The 21,376-nt window shown below is 34.7% G+C and overlaps 2 protein-coding genes across 2 annotated transcripts; one reads left to right on the top strand and one right to left on the bottom strand.

Annotated features, from left to right (window-relative positions):
* The first annotated feature begins 7,567 nt into the window (after positions 1–7,567).
* LOC114712788 (splicing factor 3B subunit 1-like) lies at positions 7,568–11,979 on the top strand. Its single transcript, XM_028897322.1, has 2 exons — positions 7,568–7,643; positions 7,764–11,979. Exon 2 carries the CDS (start codon positions 7,825–7,827, stop codon positions 11,617–11,619), a length of 3,795 nt encoding a protein of 1,264 aa, XP_028753155.1. The 5' UTR covers positions 7,568–7,643; positions 7,764–7,824; the 3' UTR covers positions 11,620–11,979.
* A 3,195-nt stretch (positions 11,980–15,174) lies between these two features.
* Positions 15,175–18,767, bottom strand: LOC114712800 (dicarboxylate transporter 2.1, chloroplastic-like). The gene is made up of 4 exons (XM_028897341.1): positions 17,927–18,767; positions 17,166–17,479; positions 16,069–16,517; positions 15,175–15,386 (listed from the first exon to the last, which is right to left on the bottom strand). The coding sequence occupies exons 1-4, from the start codon at positions 18,755–18,757 to the stop codon at positions 15,271–15,273; spliced, it is 1,710 nt and encodes a 569-aa protein (XP_028753174.1). The 5' UTR covers positions 18,758–18,767; the 3' UTR covers positions 15,175–15,270.
* Positions 18,768–21,376: the final 2,609 nt, after the last annotated feature.

Below are 21,376 nucleotides of genomic sequence, written 5' to 3'. Positions count from 1 at the left end.
AGATTGGAAGAAGAAGCTAGAAGGTTGGAAGAAGAAGCGCGTGCTTATGAGATTTCAATTAGGGGAGTCCTGTCTCACTTGAAAACAGTTCCTGAAGTTGTCAGTGATCCTGATTTCTTTAGACGGTGCACACAACTCCTTATGGAACGGCCGGAGGCACGGTAAATGTATGCAGCTCTGAAGGATCAGAAGGAACAACTTCTACCTATTTTGGAGTTTTACACTAGGGATTTATGACTTGTTTATTATATTAGACAGTTCCATATGTGTATCGTTTTATGTAACTAGTGGGTTGTTATATGAATCAAACAACTCTGTAACTTTTATAAATGTTTCGTAATTTCTACGTAAGAATTCTAAACTTTATGTGTATGTGCACAGGATAAAACGAATATGGATGCTAAAATTAAATGTGTGGAAGAGCATGCTAAGGGACGAAAAAAAAGGGTTAACAAAGTTGCAGCATTGGTCGGTGCATACGCTACTTTGAACTTGTGGCCTCGGCATACAAGTGCTTATATAGGCTGCTTATGGTAAGGGATGTTTTAGATGGCAACTCCAGTCGTTGTTATAACATGTTTAGGATGGAACGGGGTGTGTTCTTAAGTCTGGTGGAACAATTGCAACAACATGGTCTAAAAGAAACTAAAAATATAGGGATACATGAATCAGTTGCAATGTTTTTACATACCGTTGGCCATGCACTTAGTAGCAGAATGCAACAAGAAAGATTTCAACATTCAGGGGAGACAATTAGCAGACATTTTCATAATGTCCTAATAGCATGCTGTAGACTTGCCACGTCTAATATCAAACCAAAAGATCCAACATTCCAGCATGTTCATACAAAAATTCGGTTTGGTAAATACTGGCCTTTTTTTAAACATGCTATTGGAGCAATGGATGGCACACACATTTCCTGCGTTGTCAGTGCAATAGATCAAACTAAATTTATTTCTAGAAAAGGAACAGTGTCACAAAATGTCATGGCGGTTTGTGATTGGGACATGTGTTTTACTTTTGTCTTGGCCAGATGGGAAGGTAGCGCACATGATGCTCGGATATTTGATCATGCCCTCACAACTCCCTCAATGAACTTTCCCCATCTACCTGAAGGTATTTTTTTATTTCCTACATTTTATTTATATTTAGCTTAACAATAGAAACAAAATTTACAATAATTTCATTTTTTATATAGGAAAATATTATTTGGTGGATCTGAATACCCAACACCAAATGGATATCTCGGCCCATACAGACGGGAGCGTTACCATCTGCTTGATTTTCGAAGGACATCTGGGTTTGAAAATGACAATGAGGTCTTTAATTATTTCCATTCAAGTTTAAGGAGTACAATTGAAAGAACTTTCGGAGTTTGGAAAAAAAAGTTCGCAATCTTATGAAACATGCCATCCTATGATTATGAAACACAAGTTAAAATCGTTTGTGCAACGATGGCTATACATAATTTTATTAGAACGACATCTATTACTGATCCTGGATTCGTTCAGTTGGAAGAAGAAGGTACTTATGCAGAAGAACATGATGATGGGGTTGGATTTTCACGTATACATTCATCAATTCAATCTTCATCTTACATGGCTCAGGTTCGTGACAGCATAAGAGACGAACTTGTTAATTCAATACAAAGATAGTAGTCATGTCTTATTTATTTTCTTTTATCATAGATTGTAATATGTAGTTAAAAACAAAACCTATTACAAATGTTTTATATCGATGCATCATCTTAATTATTATGACACTTCTTTATTTATATTTCTTTTATTAATATTATACTTTATATTCTCAAGCTAATTATTACTTACTTTAATAATTAATAAATTGTTTTAAGACATGTTTATTCTATTTTATCAAACAATATCATCCCATTTTATGTTTATAATCTTCATGAAAAATACACGATTTTCTGTTTGCAACAAAATAATTCATCTTCTCTAAAAATATTTTTACTCTTATATTTTATGAATATATATATGTGGTGACAATTAATTAATTAATTGTATTAAACATAAGAGGTTATTATACATGTAGTATGTTATTACAAAAAAAGTAGTTATGAAAAAATGTTATGGGATTTCACGTTTAAAATCTTTAAAGAAAATTAATATTTTTCTGTTAGCAAAAAAAAAATTCATTTTTCTATAAACATATTTAATATTACGTTTTATAAATATATATACACATATTAATTATGTATTAATTACATTATCTTATATATTATTAATTATGTTAGTAAAAAAATTTTCATTACCAATTTTATTTTTTCAAATCAAAATATATCATAAAATCTATCCCTTATATAATTATCATATTAACTTATACCTTTTTTGGTAATTTTCACATGTAAAAAGTGCTTCTGGTAATAACTATCCAAACACTCTCACTTCTCAGAATCACTTTTTCTCAGAATTTATTCTCCAGAATCACTTTTCCAAATCACGGTTTGGTTTCATCCAAACACACCCTAAGAATAGGATGTAGTCCTTAGTTTATTTTATCTCTCGCGTTTTTTATTTCTTTTAAACTAATTCATCAAGCTTATAAACTGATACGTAATCTAATATGATATAATTTTTTTTAATTTACTCAGATTATTTAAATGGCTTTTGTATTAAACATTGAAGAGAGTATGAGTATTTTTAAGACACTGAGACGTTGACCATTTGTTTAAGTTTAAATTAAAATTATTTTCAAATTGTCAAAAGAACCAAAAAAAAAGAAAGAGAATTGATAGCACACGAAGCGCAAACAACTAAAGAAAAGAAAGACGAGACGGAAGAAGGAGTCTACAAGCATGTGAAGAATCATATAAGATTTATTTAGAATGGTTTATGAATAGTTTTTAAATTATAATTTACATAATACAAAGTAAATATATGAGAAAATTTTTTTGTCTCAATTTATATATAATATGCTTATAAGTAATTCTAAATGTCATTCTAAAAGGGGCCCTTAGTAGGCACAACATTGCCCATTTTATGCCAGCTGAAAATCCATAAACATATCGGATAAAAGTGTGACTAGTACTGAGAAAGCACGCTAGCCCATTACGGGTTTAGACCTAAACGGGCTGCCAGTTTAAGGTTGAGTCTAAAAAATAAACAATTTTTTCAAGCCCAACCCATGAGATGACCAACTTAGGGTTGACCCGAGGACTTTTGGCCCATTTAACGAAAATGCAATTTTTTTTAATTTTTTTTGCATATTTTATCAAAATAATAAAAATGAAACAATAAATTACTAATAAAAAGTATAAATATTAATAAAGTTAAGTCATAAAAATAAACATCATCATATCTAAACATCTATTACAGTGTAATAAAGTCTATTGAATAAATAAACTAAATGGAAAACAGACATAAACAACTAAATAAGTACTAACTTTAGTAAATAATTATAATGTGAATGATCTAGTTTAATTATAAATAATTAACAAAAAGGTTTAACTAACAAACATAGTATACATAAAAAATAATCATTCATCTTGCTGCAAAAAAGAAAAGAATCCATTATCCCTAGTTTTAAATTTGTTTCTAACAATAAAAATAATATAAATCTTTATTTTAATTCAAAAGATTCTTTAGTTAATTCTAGGAAAAATAACAAATAAAAACCCCTGAATTACCAAAATTACAAGAAGGTCACCTGAATAAGTGAAATTACCATGAGGGACCCGGTCTCATATTGCAAATATGAAATCTTGACGAAATGTTTGAAATGCCCCTTAGTCAAATTGTGATTTGATCTACTAAAATTATTATTCGTTAAAGTGAATTTGTTATTTTTCATAATCAACTTGTCATTTAGTATAGTCTCAGCCAATTTGGCCTACTAAAGTTGTTATTTATTAAAATAACCTGTCATTTCTTATAGTCAACTTATCATTTGGCTGAGGGGTATTTCAGACATTTCTTCAAAATTTCATATTTACAATATGGGACCTGGTCTTTATTTGTTATTTTTCAAATTGAGGGTCACAAATCATAATTTCACATATTAGGGGTCTTTATTTGTCATTTTTGCTTAATTCCATTTCAAGCATAAAAAATATGGGAGAATGACAAATAAAGACCATAATAATTGCACATAATATTTTAACAGGTTTTGACAACTCATAAATAATAATACATTCTTGTGAATATACCTAGTTTTAAATTTTGTAATTTTCATTTTTTTTTGTTATTTTTCCAACAACTATAGTGATTCTTTTCTCTTTTTTTTGGTGAATGCTGTCTGTGTAAGCTGCTAAGGTAAGTGAAGCTAAGAGTGTGTTATGTGTAAAATATTAGGGTTTTTCTTTTTAAGTTAAGAAAAAAATATAGAAATTTTAAAAAAATTGTTGGTGGGTTTAAATGGGCCCGGTCCGTTTTCTTGACTCTAAGTGTGACTAGTCATGTGGATCACTGTCCAAAACAAAACATACTACCTTCGGTCCTCGTGATAAAGATATTTACAATGCTTCATAATATAATACTTTTTCTTGTTCTAAATATAAGACCTATTTTTTTAGTAAAATTTACACTACAAAATGAATCTTATATTTAGGACCGAGGAGTAATATGTTTTAATTTGTTTGTGTAAACTTGAGGGTGATTTTGATATTTTCCAAAAATAATTAATTTTACCTAATTTTACTAATTTGTTATTAGGTACTTACGAATGGAGCGTTAAAAAAGAACCCGCAAGAATACTGAAATGCACATGCAAATCTAACATGTATTGCAATGGATCTGAGCAAAAGTAACAGAGAACGGAATAGCTAGCATTTCTTAAGGAAAATAGAAGACATAAGCGTCATAAAATTATGTTGCATGTATTGTGGACCGTGTTTTGTCTCCTGTTCATGTAGTGTTACTCGTGTTTTGCTTTTTACTCTTGCCTTGGTTTAAGTGTGCGCATAGATGAACTTTTTTGTATTGTAACTCGAAATTGTCTATTTCTGGCATTCCAAGTTCTACTCAAATGAAATGCTGAAATGGTATGGGTTCGATTGTCCTCTTATGATAACATGGGTGTCATAAAATGATGTTGCACGAATTGTAAATCATATTTTGTCTTTGTTCATGTATTGTTGCCATTTTCTCGATCATACATATTTACAAAGGCATTTTCAAAGGATGTCTAAAAGGTATTACATGTTGAATGATGTTGCTCATAAAAAATATATAAATCAGAAATCAGGAGAGAGAACAAAAATCAAGAGCTTCCAAGGTTACTGAGTTCGTAAATTGCAATAGAAATCATGTTTTTCATCCTTGAAGATGAAAACATAAGGGTGTGTTTGGATTAGTAGTGACAGAAGTAATTTTTTTCAATATGAATAAAAGTCAGATAGTGTAATGTAAGTTACGTTTGTATTGATTTTTGTAATAAAAAAAGAAGTCAATTTGTAAAAATAAAAATTGTTAACAGTTTGAATTGAGTTGTTGATAAAGCATGATAACGTTGTGTGATTCATGTAGCTGATCCCACTTAGTGGGACAAGGCTTCTTGTTGTTGTTGTTGTAAAAATAGAAATTATTCGGATTATTGTTATAAAAGTAAGTTTAATTGTAAAATGATTAAAAATAGCATGAATTTTATTAAATAAGCATATGTATTTCTTCTCTTTTTGCGCTAGAATATATATTGTATTTATTAAATAATATTACCTCCGGTCCTAATTATAAGAGTCAGTTGATTAATTTGAGGAGATTAATGAAATAAGTTGAGTTAGTTATTTGTCCTAAATAGGTGTTATCCTTCCTAAAATATCCTTGCTAATCAAGTGTATTGACTATAACTATCATTATTAGAAGGGCAACTTTGAAAAAAATGTATAAATATGAGAGACAAAATGAATTGGAGTCTTATATTTAGAATCAAAATAAAAGTCAAACGGGGCCTTATATTAAGGACCGGAGGTAGTACATATTTTTCCCAGAATACACACATATATATTACTATATACGTATTGTGCTTACATAATATGAAAATTTTAAAAGAAACATGAAAAAAACAATAATAGAAAATGGGAAAATCTTCTAGCAGCCACAATTAATGCCTCCTAAGTCCTAATGTTCTCCTTTATCAACATTCTTTTTTGGTGTAAATAAAATATTAAAATTGCGGGGTGAACAGATGAAAAAAAAGGAGACAATAAAAGGGTAGCTTCGCTAAGTTAATTTTCACAGGGCATTGAATGTTGACAAAAATAGCTTGTCGCACTGTGACGTGCTCAGAAGCAGGAAAATTTGACATAATCTTTGACTAGACTTTTGGAACGAAAGTCTTTTGCTGGTAATGTCATCTCAAACACATAGCCGGTGACTAAAGTAGCAATGGCTAATTCCATGGTTATAGCAATGAAATCCAATTCGAGTGTTTTTGGCGGAATTGGATTCCTTGAGAATTGCAGTTGTTGGTTAACAAGCATGTAAAACCATGAGTTTGTTTTCAATTTTGGGGGATATTTGGCTAACCTAATAAGTATTTTTTAGAAATACTTTTTCGTAAATCGAGACAAATTTTTTTGTATATTTATTTCGTATGCTGTAAAAGCATTGATCTTATCCAAACACCCCTCTTAATTCCATGAGCAGAATTTCAAGCTGTCCAACAAGGCTTTAGTTTAAGAACCTGGGAAGCCCTTTTTTTAAGGTTTTATAATAATACTATTTTTTTGGGAGATTAATAATAATAATTTGATCTGTTTAGTTTAGATTGACAAAAATTTTATTTTTTGAACTGGCTGTAATTTTTTTTATATAAAAAACACGTTGCAATTTAATAGTTATAGTTTTAATTATTTGAATGTTGAAACCAACAATTTTTTTTGCCAACCAATAATTTAAACAATTAAAACTTTAGAAAATGAGTTGTATTCAATTGAAATTTAAGAATTGAGTTTTGAATTAAATCAGGACTATATCTAAGTGAATGATTTTTTTCTAAATAAAAGGGGGATAATTCATGAAAAAATGTGCACTAATTGTTCAAAAATTAATAAATAGAAAATTTTAATTCTTAACACAAATGATTGCAATAAGAATTCATTATTTCAAAGAAGAATTTACAAACTGTTCAAATTTAAAGGAGTTATTTAATTTGGTGAAAAAACTTAAATTTATCATCATCATCGTCATCATTTTAATAATAGTTGATAATTCATTTCAGAAATTTAATTCATCTTTAATGTTTGCTATTGCTATAAATTTGTTATTAATGAGTTTCAGAGGTGTTTGAGTGGAAACAAAATTATGGTTATAAAAATATTTTTACGACATATAAAATAAATACGCAAAAAAATTTGTCTCGATTTATGAAAAATATTTTTTAAAAGTATTTTTTGAATATTCCAAATATCTCCTCAATCCCATACCGTAGCATCCAACCATTAAAGTCGGTTCTCCTTGTGTTCTGTTTCTCTGGGGGGTCCGGGCTACAGTCGGTCTTGGAGTCCAAGTTCAATTAGACCCTGATCCACTTAAGTACTATTAACCCGACCCGGAAAAATGTTTGCCGACTTAATCCGTAAATATTTATATCTCGCACTCCGCTGTCATTGAAGGTTCTGTTTTCATTTCATACCAAGGAATTTCGGATATAGAGCAGAGGATTAAACCCTATCAAATCGTATATCGGTAAGGCGCCTTCTTTAATTTTCACGCCTCCTACTTTTAGCTTCTTCGCCTGTTGATATATCTTCACATCTAATTTTGGTTGTTGCGAACTAGAATTATAATTTTTGGCGTATTTTTCAGGAGCTAGGGTTTTGGAACACTACCAGCTTAGTGAGATAGTTTCGTTTTGAAGCTATCAGCCATGGCGTCCGTGGACCCGGAGATTGCGAAGACGCAGGAAGAGCGGAAAAAGTTGGAGCAGCAATTGGCGTCCCTCACGTCGGTGACCTTCGATACGGACCTCTATGGCGGTAGCGACAAAGATTCCTATCTCACTTCTATTCCCGCCAACGAGGATGAGGAGAATCTCGATGCGATGGACAATGAGGTTGCTCGGAAATTGGCGTCTTACACTGCTCCGAAATCCTTGATGAAGGATATGCCCGGAGTCGGTGATGCGGATGCAGATGTTGGGTTTAGGAAGCCGCAGAGGATTATCGATCGAGAAGATGATTACAGGCAGAGGAGGTTGAATCGGATTATATCGCCGGAGCGGCACGATCCTTTTGCCGCTGGAGAAAAGACCCCTGATGCGTCCGTGAGAACGTATGCGGATGTGATGAGGGAGGAGGCGTTGAAGAGGGAGAAAGAGGAGACTTTGAGGGCTATTGCAAAGAAGAAGAAGGAGGAGGAAGAAGCTGCTAAGGCTGCTCCAGAGAAGGGTAAGGAGTCCGATGCGGCGGCAGCGCCGAAGAGAAGAAATAGATGGGACCAGTCCCAAGATGATGGGGCGGCGAAGAAGGCCAAGACTTCAGACTGGGATATGCCGGATACCACACCTGGTAGATGGGATGCAACTCCAACCCCGGGGAGAGTGACGGATGCGACTCCAGGGAGGAGGAATAGGTGGGATGAAACTCCTACCCCTGGAAGATTAGTGGATTCTGATGCAACTCCGGCTGGTGGTGCTACACCTGGTGCAACCCCTGCTGGTATGACATGGGATGCCACCCCAAAGCTCTCTGGCATGGCTACGCCAACTCCTAAAAGGCAGAGATCAAGATGGGATGAGACACCTGCTACTATGGGTAGTGCCACACCTCTGCCAGGCGCCACACCTGCCGCTGCTTATACACCAGGTGTAACTCCGGTTGGAGGAGTTGAGTTAGCTACTCCAACTCCTGGGGCAATCAATTTGCGAGGTGCCATTACACCAGAGCAATATAATTTGTTGAGATGGGAGAGGGACATTGAAGAGAGGAATCGCCCATTAACAGATGAGGAACTTGATGCCATGTTTCCCCAAGAAGGATATAAGATATTGGAACCTCCAGCTTCGTATGTGCCTATTAGAACCCCTGCAAGGAAGCTTCTTGCTACTCCAACTCCGCTGGGGACTCCTCTTTATCAAATCCCAGAGGAGAACCGTGGTCAGCAGTTTGATGTTCCAAAGGAAGCACCTGGTGGCTTGCCCTTCATGAAACCTGAAGATTACCAATACTTCGGGGCATTGTTGAATGAAGAAAATGAAGAGGAATTATCACCAGAAGAACAAAAGGAGCGGAAGATTATGAAGCTTCTGCTTAAAGTTAAGAATGGAACGCCACCACAGAGGAAAACTGCATTAAGACAGCTTACAGACAAAGCTCGCGAGTTTGGAGCAGGGCCGTTGTTTAATAGGATCCTACCGTTGCTGATGCAACCTACTCTAGAGGATCAAGAGAGGCATCTTTTGGTTAAGGTTATTGACAGGGTTCTGTATAAATTGGATGAGCTGGTTCGCCCTTATGTCCATAAGATTCTTGTTGTTATTGAACCTCTGTTGATTGATGAAGATTACTATGCACGTGTGGAGGGTAGGGAGATCATTTCCAATCTGAGTAAAGCAGCTGGCTTGGCCACAATGATTGCAGCAATGCGACCTGATATTGACAATATTGATGAATATGTTAGGAACACTACTGCTAGAGCTTTCAGTGTTGTTGCCTCTGCTCTTGGTATCCCTGCACTCTTGCCCTTCTTGAAGGCTGTGTGTCAGAGTAAGAAATCATGGCAAGCCCGGCATACGGGGATTAAGATTGTTCAACAGATTGCCATCTTGATTGGTTGTGCTGTCTTGCCTCATTTGAGATCTCTTGTGGAGATTATAGAGCATGGACTGAATGATGAGAACCAGAAGGTGAGAACAATCACTGCATTGTCACTTGCTGCTTTGGCTGAGGCTGCTGCACCTTATGGAATTGAAAGTTTTGACTCTGTACTGAAGCCGCTGTGGAAGGGTATAAGACAACATCGTGGAAAGGTGTTGGCTGCATTTCTTAAGGCTATTGGTTTTATCATTCCTTTGATGGAAGCGCTGTATGCTAGTTACTATACCAAGGAAGTCATGCTAATTCTGATTCGTGAGTTCCAGTCACCTGATGAAGAAATGAAGAAAATTGTTCTGAAAGTTGTGAAGCAGTGTGTTAGCACGGAGGGTGTGGAGGCTGATTATATTAGGAATGATATTCTGCCAGAGTTTTTCAGAAATTTCTGGGTTAGGAGGATGGCTTTGGATAGAAGAAATTATAGGCAACTTGTAGATACAACTGTAGAGATTGCTAACAAAGTTGGTGTGGCTGATATAGTCGGGAGAATTGTTGAGGACCTTAAGGATGAGAGTGAGCCTTACAGGCGAATGGTGATGGAAACTATTGAGAAGGTGGTTACCAACCTGGGTGCATCTGATATAGATGCTAGGTTGGAAGAGCTACTGATCGATGGTATTCTTTATGCATTCCAAGAACAAACCAGTGATGATGCTAATGTGATGCTTAACGGATTTGGTGCAGTTGTGAATGCTCTTGGGCAGAGGGTAAAGCCTTATCTTCCTCAGATTTGTGGTACAATCAAGTGGCGGTTAAATAACAAGAGTGCAAAGGTGAGGCAGCAAGCAGCAGATCTTATTTCAAGAATTGCTGTGGTAATGAAGCAGTGCCAAGAAGAGCAATTGATGGGTCATCTTGGTGTTGTGTTGTATGAGTATCTGGGAGAAGAGTATCCTGAAGTTTTAGGTTCAATTCTTGGAGCACTCAAGTCCATTGTCAATGTTATTGGTATGACAAAGATGACTCCACCTATTAAGGATCTGCTACCCCGCTTAACCCCAATTTTGAAGAACAGGCATGAGAAGGTCCAGGAGAACTGTATTGATCTTGTAGGTAGGATTGCTGACCGTGGGGCTGAGTTTGTGCCTGCAAGAGAGTGGATGAGAATCTGCTTTGAGCTTCTTGAGATGCTCAAGGCACACAAGAAGGGAATTCGTAGAGCTACAGTGAACACTTTTGGATATATTGCCAAAGCCATTGGACCACAAGACGTCTTGGCCACTTTATTAAATAACCTCAAGGTGCAGGAGAGGCAAAACCGTGTTTGCACAACTGTTGCTATTGCCATAGTTGCTGAAACCTGTTCGCCTTTTACAGTTCTGCCAGCTCTGATGAACGAGTATCGTGTGCCAGAGCTTAATGTGCAGAATGGTGTTTTGAAATCCCTTTCTTTCCTGTTCGAGTACATTGGTGAAATGGGAAAAGACTATATCTATGCTGTGACTCCATTACTTGAGGATGCTCTCATGGACAGGGATTTAGTTCACAGGCAGACTGCTGCTTCTGCTGTGAAGCACATGGCTTTGGGTGTGGCTGGTTTGGGTTGTGAGGATGCCCTGGTCCATTTGTTGAACTATGTCTGGCCAAATATATTTGAGACCTCTCCTCATGTCATAAACGCTGTCATGGAAGCCATTGAAGGAATGAGGGTAGCTTTGGGTGCCGCGGTTGTACTTAACTATTGCCTCCAAGGACTGTTTCACCCAGCGCGTAAGGTTAGAGAAGTGTACTGGAAGATCTACAACTCACTTTACATCGGAGCTCAGGATGCCCTTGTAGCTGCTTACCCCATCCTGGAGGACGAGCATAACAATGTATACAGCAGACCTGAATTGATGATGTTCGTTTAAAGATGTTGGACACCATGAACAGGCACTATTATATACTAGTTTGGTTGGTAAGTAATGACCATGTGAGCACGTATTCATGACATGAGAATATTTTGACCTCGTTGTATTATTAGGTGTTTCTCTAAACAACAAGGTTTGTCTGATATTTCTTTTTAGCAGGGGCATTCTATTTATTATTTGTGCTTTGTTATCATTTTACACTCACGCCTTAAGTACAACATCTCCCCTAATATTGTTGACTCGAACTGAAGCAATATATCCAATATAGACTTGGGAGGAATTATCTAGCTATGGAAACGCAAGGTTTGTACAACTTTGTCTTATGCAGAGAAAGGTTCTAATGTGAACTATTTTGTATCACCTTTATGGTAAGGAGGTGTCGGATGATTTTTCCTGATCCGAGATTTTTTCCCACAAGACCTTGACTAAGATGTGAGCGGACAGATTGATGATGTGAATGGATCGATGCTGTATTAACCCCTTCCAGGTTGGCTTTATTTCAGGCAGATGTATTTAAGACACTATCATTGGTGAGTAGGAAATTGTGCGTTTGAATATTTGATAACAGTGTAGAGGCATTGAAAATTGACTTGTAATTTAAGACAATGTGTTTATCTTAGGGATGCCTAGAACATCCTATTTGTTGGGGAGGCTTCTCAGTAGTAATTGAGACGCAAAACTGCTGTGAAGTTTTTTTTTTGTTTTATTTTTTATTTTTTTGGTCACATGATGAGGATCCTTCCGATGTGTGGTATTGGGCATTGAGTAAATCTTCAGTTTAGAAGGTACGAATGAAATACTTGTGACACAAAATTACAAACAAGTATAGATAACAGTGACACGACCTAGATCTTGGAAAATGACCGTCACACTCGCCGCACTAGGAATCCCGGGGGTCTCATTCAGCTCGGTGATGATCACACGCTGCGTTTTGTATTTTAAATGCTGAGTCATTCACCTGTGTGCACACTTGTCTGTCATGTAAACATGATTCTGTTTATGCATGTTATTTATAAATATGCTCTCTCACTGTTTTTCTGCAATTCATTGATTTTGCTCCACCATCTTGGAGGACTGAAGGGTGGTTGTTCTCTCAATTTCCCAATCATAACTCGATAGGACTTGGTTCTTGTATTTTTAACTGGCCTGTGGTTTAACCCCTTGTTTGTGTGTCTTTTTCCAAGTACTTTTTATATTATTATTCTTATCATCTATAATTTAATGAGTTGCCAAAAATATTTTCCAATTTAGTTGCAACTCGGCTTTAAACAAAAGAAGGTTTTATATTAAACATCTTCAACTGAGCCTAAAGCTTCTTGTATCTCCGATTCCTTGCAGTCCATTCTGCTTTATAACTTGCATATCATGGGAGCTAGGCTGTGAAAAACCATACAAAGCTGTTGAGCACGATTGGGTACAAAGCTTTTTATAATATTTCTAATTTTTTAAAAATATATTTTGGTCTTAAATTTCACTTCTTTCTATTAAAATAATCTAATTTTTTTATTTTTTATTATTTAATAAAAGTTATACCCATTTTAATAATTTTACAAACTACACCTACTTATTCAATCATAATCTAAACAATTTTACCTAATCTAATATTTACAAACTAACTTTTATAACATTTAATTCAAATATAAATCACATTATTCAATCTAATTTTTTTAAGAGTCAAATTTGAAAATAAAAAATTTTCTACTACTAATCCAAATTGACCCATATCCATTGTTAGCTTTAAGGCCGCACAAGGCTCGGGCATTCTCCTGGAGAGTACTGCAATAGAAGATCCTGCGAAATGTTTGCAAGGTGGATCCATTTTTATCCTAATTGATGTAGTCGCCACTTGCAAGTTGTATCGCCCAAGAACAATGTAGGCTTAGAGTAATTTCTGTGTTGTCTCATCTCATTTTTTTTGGATGAAGGCAAAAAGAAAATTTTAGGTTGGTTGACTCACAAGGATTCATGTAGGCCGACGCTATGTTGAACTTGTGGCTTCTTCATTGCAGTCTCCTTTTGTGCTATTTCATGGTTTCTTCCAAAAATCAGTATAAATCTTCTTTGAAATTTCGCAGAAAATAATCACTATGAAATTTTCTATTTCTATTTATCGTGAAAGAGGAAATTGTACAGGGAAGAAGCAGATGACCCCAAAAAAAAAAAAAAAAATTGCCATTGAGCCTTCGAAAATAAGGCCACCATGAAGGCAGCGAAATCCTAGAATATAAAGACAGATGATTTACAGAGATTCCACACTAAATAACTAGATCAGAGACAATAGAACAAATTAAATGTAGATACACAAAAAAAAAAAAAAGTACAGATACACAAAAGCATGAACAAGGAAGGCCTTTCCATCAACCAGAAATCAATGACAAAGGAATCAGCTTCCTCTTTCACTTGCCTTTACACCAGAGCGGACCACCAAACAAGTGATATTTTTGGACAAATGAACCAAACAAGTGATATTTTTGGAAATTTACGAATGAAAGTATAGAATAAAAATCTACACATTCATTAAAATAAATCATAGTTTTACCAATAATCAAGCCCCTTAACGTAAGCTATTCTTTCCCCTGCCAATGCAAGACTTCAGCAATGAATGCTATGGTCATTCCTCACTGAGATGGGTAATTATTTGAAAACAAATAATCTTACTATAATATCCTTTGCCCAAAATATTAATTTTCCCCTTTCACCCAAAAAAAATATTGATTTTCCGTTCTAAATATCCTTTGATTTGACATTTCCAAACTAATTAAACCAACTCATCGCTAACTAAACAGCCCCCCCTAATTCATGAACTACAGAGAGGGTGATTTTGAAATTCTAAAAGCATTAACTAATTTCAACAGAATTACCTATTCTGCAGAAAGCAGTTAATGGGTCCTTCTAAAAAAGATCAAAGGGAGTATTTTCTTGTGTTTGATAGTTTCCTTTACAAGCCCTAGGTTTTAGACATTTCGATATTTATTTAGTGACCTTTGCTTGTCCTGTTTCCCTTTTTCCTTATAGTGGTCTTATTTCATTAGCTTTTACCTCTTTTCACATTATTTTGTTAGCTTTTTTTCTTTTACCTATTCACTTTTCAAGGCTGTGTGGAATCTACACAAAGGGCATTAATTCCTGACTCTCTTCCTGAGTACAGTGCTGAGGCTAGGACAGGACAAGTCCACCACGGACTTTTAGCACATTGAATGTCTCAAGCTACTTGAGATTTTGGATACATCATTCTCCTCAAATTTGACATGAATGATATGCTGACTCAAATTTCAACTTCAAATGCAAGAGAAAAGTTATACCACTAATAGTTTCGTGGTTTTTAAGAGGGCTCACTAAGTCAGAATATTTAAATATTGAAATGTTAGGTTAATTGATTAAACATGCAAACCTTTGCCAAAAAGGAAGATCAAATCAGTTCAGACCTTCAATTTAGATTCGTATCAAAATAATTATCCATATGTTGTGGACTGCATGCAATAAAGAAATGATAACCATAAAGATATTGACTAATCGATAAAAAACAAAAAATAGATTTTAATGACTATGGCAAAATGATGAGCTCAATTGTCCTCAAATGGAAGACATGTTCTTTTGGCTGCAAAGAAGAATGGCTGGCTGAAGCGATATTACTTACATTGAAATGGAAAATCAATACAAGCCCAAAAATTTCCACCAGAAAGAGCCTACACCTCCCCAGACGATAGCATTAAAACACGCCATAATGAACCCAATTTTGAATATATCGGGAAGGTCTACATAACCAGCTGTCAAAAAGACAAGAAAAATATAATATCATCAGGTACCAGGCTTTAGCATATCTTGATATTGATAAGAAAGAACGAGGAGGGAAGGGATGTTAAATTAAGATTAGACATGCATTCACAAGGAATACCCTTGTGGCTGAAGGTTACTAATAGAATCAACGGAAGAGCATGGAGAAAATTGGTCTCCTAGAAGATTAACATATTGTCCATAAGATATTAAGATTGATAGATGTATGCAATTGAACCTTGATATATGATGGAACCCATAATAATCTTGTAGTACTTGTACAATGAAAGTTGAGATATACTATCTAATTGAAGGTCAAATACAGAATATTGATTCAGATGAATTGCAGAGGAAGAAAAATGACAAAAATAAAAATGGCAGCACACCACACTAGCTTTCAAGTGGCTATGTCACCACACTAGCCCCTGCTCTCCCTAAAGCTGTCCTATATATCTCTCTCTCACTAACCAACCCCCTCTCCTCCTTGCCAGCTTACCATTTCCTCATGTATGTCTGGGTTCATTTGGTTACTCTCTTTTGTGGGCCATGGCCAATATGCATGGTTCCAAGAAATCATAACTAAATTACTCAATAAACACAAGATAAATAGTTAAACAGATGAAAGGAGAATTCACGAACGAGGAAATAACCAAGGCATTGAAGTGGGGATCATACCTCCATAATATATAGCAGCCTGACCACTGCTATAGTGTGTTATTGAACCAAAAAGATTAGTGACATAAGCTAGAGCCAGTGCTGCCACCACAACGGGAACACCGGCTGCCCGGTTCATGGCAAGAAAAGCAGAGTATAAAGCTCCAACATGTCCTATCTGACTTGCAAAGACGTAGTGGATGGAAAAATAAGATGCCAGAAGAACAAGAAGCGAGGCAGGCCAGCTCAGAGAGAAAGACTGAAGAGACTTGGCCACACAGGTAGACATCCAACCTACAATGCCAAGGTTTGTCAACTGGCCAGCCATCCCCACCAGAACAGCAAACCAAGACAGGGTATCCCATGCTGATTTTTCATTCAAGCAATCATTCCAATCAAGGACTCCAAATACAAGGAGTATTGATAAGCCAATCATTGCAGCTACAGTACTCGGTATACCAAGAGTCCCTCTGCAGGATCAAGAAATATTGATTGCATGCAGTTCAATTACAAGAATTTTCATTAAAAGAGAAGAATTATGTGCTTATGTAACAAGTTTCACATTGCTAGAAACATCAATACGGATGTGATGATTAAGTGATGTATAGGTAGGCAAAAAAGTTTAACTATATAATCTTGTTTGAATTCATTATTTCATTATATAAGCCCAGAAAATGTACAGATTGGAGAGTACTTCTCAAAAACTAACTTGAATCCTCTGTTTTATTTCAAATTGTCACATTTTCAGTTTCTAATCATGTGCTCCAGCCAAAGGGCAAACAGATTGAATATATACTCTGTAGCATAGATGAAATACAGTTTTATTTTTTTAAATCATTTGCTGGTAAGAGACTCAGAGTTCGTCATGTCATGCTGGCATTATTGGATATTCCTTCTGTGTGTGTAATATCCATTAATACTAGTATAACATGACACAGGCTAACTGTCAAATACATTCCTATAAAATATGAATTCCGACTATATGAGTTTGACACTTGTATCATGGAAATTATTATATTGATCATGCATATAAAATATCATAACAAGATAATTATTTATACAAATAATTTAAATAACAGATAAATTTCAAATGATTTGAAATAAGATATCAGACATACCCAAAGATCCACAAAGAGACTGCAAGCAGCATTGTGCCAATCATAATCCATTCATTTCGAGTGACAGGACCCATACTTTCCAGTTTGACCGCAGCCATGGCAGGCGCCTCTGGTGTGTCTTTCATTTGAGGTGGATATAGTTTGTATAAAATCAATGGTGTAGCAAGAAGAGAAATCAGTGCAGGTAAACTAGCCGCTTTAAACCATGTGATCCATGGATTTGCAATTATCACCCCAAGCTCCTCTGCTAATTTAAGACATAGCAGGTTTTGAGCAGCAGCAGTTAGGAAAAGAGCACTAGAATTACCAGCAGACTGTCACAGGCACAACAGTGTACAAGTCACTTCATCATCAAATGATGATAGATCTGTTTTTATGAGGAAATGATGGTAGATCTCAAAGAAGATGTAACACACATGACGCAGAGAATCCGACAACATCAGAATTTATGATGACCGTTTCTAAAACTCAGAATCACCATAGCCATTTTAAGCGCACTTAGAAAGAAGATGCCATTTTGAAATACAATAAAGCACGCACCCAATCAAGTATGTCCAGGAAAGTTTCCAAGTCGTTTCACAGCAACTAAATTAGAAAAGAAAAATGAAATTTATGTTCTGTTCCCAATTAATTACTACTTGAAAGATAGCAAAACTTAAAATCATTTTAAAGGCATTTAAATGAACAGTTTTCCTCATCACGAAGCATCATTTTCGTACATTTGCATGCTAATCATGAATAGGCCGGAAAAAAAAACCAACCTGTAATTGGGTCTGGACAAGATAAGAGCCCAGCTTTCTGGAAGTAGGATGATTGGGTTCACTCCCAGCTGAGAGGGACAATGACTTGATAATCGGCAAGAAGATGCCGCCAGCCCTCGCGGTGGTGCTGGGCATCGCCGGTGCAATAAGCACTTCGCCAAAAGTCAACCCATAAGACAGTCCCAATGTACTCTTTCCCAAACACTTCACGAAATAATTCGCAATCCTATCCCCCAACCCAGTTTTCACAAACCCACGGGCGAAGAAGAAGGAAATCACAATCAACCAAATGACCTGGTCTGTGAACGCGCTAAAAGCTGCAGAGAAAGTCAGTGTTTTTGTCACGACGGAGGTCGTTAAACCAATAAAAGCCCAAGCTCCCACCGGCAAAGGACTCAGAACTAGACCCGCAATGGTCGATAGAAAAATCGAGAGCAACTGCCACGCTTGAGGAGTAACCTCAACGGGCTTAGGAACCAAGAAGCGAACGATGAGACCAATAGAAATGGAGATAAAAAATGGTAAAGGTCTGGCGCCTTGAGCAACTGGGGTTGAGGATGACGATAATGCGGGTGAAGATGACGACGAAGAAGCTTGAACTGGGTGATTTACAATGCGGGGCTTATAGAGAGGATTAAAGGTGGAAGAAGATTTGGAAGGAAAGAAGGAGAAACAAGAGACGGTTGATCTGAGAGATGGAGCTGAAGGAGAAGTGGGAGTCAACGGAAGAGACAAATGAGATTTGGAGAGTGGGCGAGAACGAGGACGGAGGAAGGAAGTGCGAGAGAAGGAAGTTGAGGTGGAGAGAGAGTGAAGTGCGAAGCTCTCCATTGGAAAGCAATGGTGGGTGCGGAAAAGAGACGGAAACAAAGGAGATTCGCAAGTTTGAGATTGAGGTAGCCGTTTTTAAATGGCCACCAAGTCAACCTCTCCGGCTCTCTATATCTATTTTGCTATTAGCCTTCTCTTTATTTATTTTATCTTTAGTCATTACATCAGTAAGATCATAATGAAAATGTCAAAACTTAATTTGAACAATAAAAGATGCAATAAAAATAAAAATAGTCACACTTTATTTAATTTTTTTTCATTTTAATCATTGCATCATGCAATGGTTGACATTCAATATTTTATAAAATTATTATTAAAATTTTAAATTATTAAAATAAATAAATAAAAATGTTAAATGTGTAATAACATTTTTAACTTGTAGAATTTAATAACAAATTCTTTTAAACTTTCAACTCTGTACAAATAAACCCCAACCATCGATTACATATTCTCTCTTAAATTATATTTTTGTAAGTATATGACTCCTAACTTTAAACTTTGAGTTATATGCATATAATTCTCCTATTAGTATGAAAATTATATGCATAATTGTAAAAAATTTAGGAAAATTTTATTATAAAATTCAAATTTTAAAGAGATTATATATAATATAATATAAAAGACAGGCGAGTTATGTATAATTTCATGTTATATTTATAAATTATAAAATTTAATGTTTGTTCCTGTATTCATGAGTATGTAAGGGACCACCCATCTCACTTTGACCTTATTGTTTATGACACTGCTTGTTATCATGACTAACATTACTTATAAACACGTTTTACGTAAGTTGAGATAAAATTTTTTTCATATATTTTTCTCATATTTCGTAAATTACAATTGAAAAACTATTTATAAGCTATTTTAAACGAGTCCTGTGATTTACACAAGGATTGCTAAAGTTTGAATCAATGTCAATGTGATTCCCTTTTTTTCTCTTTCCTTAAGTATAATTTGGGAGACCATATAAATCTAAAAACTCATCAGAATTAATATACATCTTATTAAATAGTGGGACTGGAAAAAAATCATTTTATAGGTAACTATATTTTTTTAATTTTAAATTTGACATTGAGGTTTTCCCCCCTGTTAAAACCACTTTACTTTGTTGCAAAGTTAGCTCTTGTTCAGAAGTCAACCAATACAAAAAAAAACAAACAAAATTAAATGATTTAATAAAAAAATTAAAAACATAGGCACCACATTAAAAAAAACTTAAAAAACTATAAGTATTTACAAAATCATTTTTGGTGAAAGTATAACCCACTCACTCATACTACTTTTTTTTTTTTTTCAAACTATGGTTTTGTCATGAAACCATGGTTTACCTTATCAAAACCATGATTTCACCATAAGCATATCGTTTTCGTTTTCTGGAATCTGGTTGCTGCTGTAGTGTCAGTGAAATTTTTTGCCCCTCACATCTTTATATTGCTTCCTCTTTCTCTTCCCTCACTCTTTTTTTTTTTTTGACTGGTTCTCCTCCCTTATTAGGGTAAAATAATATATTTTTTTGGAAAAAAATTCATTTTTTTAAAAACATATTTAATCTTATATTTTTTAAATATATATACACACATTAATTATTTATTAATTAAATTATCTTATATATTATTAATTATGTTGGTAAAAAAAAAATGTTATTAACAATTTTATTCCTTCAAATTAAAATATATTATATTATCTATCTTTTATGTAATTATCATATTAACTTATGTCTTTTTTAGTAATTTATACATATAAAAAGTACTTCTGATAATAACTATCTAAACACTCTCACTTTATCAGAATCACTTTTTTACAAAATCTATTCTCTGAAAATCTATTTTTCAAAAGCTATTCTTCAAACTATGGTTTGGTTTAATATAAGATCTCGTTTGATTTTTATTTTGATCTTAAATATAAGGTCATAATCTATTTTGTTTCTCATATTTATTTATTTTTTTCTAAGGTAGTCCTTGTAATAATAATGGTTCTAACCAATATACTTGACTAGTAAAGATATTTTAAGAAAGATAATACATATTTATTACAAATAATTAACTTAACTAGTTTTTTTAATCTACCCAAGTTAATCAATTAGCTTTTTATATTAAGGATTGGAGGTAGTATTGAGATTCTGATTGTGAATCCTCTGTACAATGGATACATGAGTTGAAATTTCATAACTTCCAGGGTGATTAAATTTCTTTTTTCCCGGAAAAGACTCTAAATTTTTAAGGGATTAAAAGGAAATTTGATGCATAGTTATAAGACCAAACATATATTTTAGGAAAAATGATCATAAAATACCATATGAATTTCAAAAAGACAAAGAAGGCATCCAAATAAGGAAAGTGACAAAGAAGGCATCAGGTACTAATCTGGAATTTTGATCTTTGGCCTAAAGACCGAAATGCCCTTATTATTACAAAACACGGCGGGATTTACAACTTTCACAGTGAGAGTTACTACTTCGTCAATGGGTTTTACAACTTGTTTTGAGGAGTTGAGCAACTTTTCTATAAAAAACAATACAATTCCACACTGAATTTTACAAAACACATAGTGGGATTTACAGCTTTCATAGTGAGAGTTACTACTTCGTCAATGGGTTTTGCAAGCTGTTTTGATGGGCTG

Source organism: Neltuma alba, unplaced genomic scaffold, assembly GCF_004799145.2.
Source record: "Neltuma alba isolate B1F8T4 unplaced genomic scaffold, ASM479914v2 tig00011396_pilon, whole genome shotgun sequence".
NCBI classification, from domain to species: Eukaryota; Viridiplantae; Streptophyta; class Magnoliopsida; order Fabales; family Fabaceae; genus Neltuma; species Neltuma alba.
Note: the sequence above shows the minus strand (reverse complement) of the source record. Positions and strands in the feature narration are given on the sequence as shown.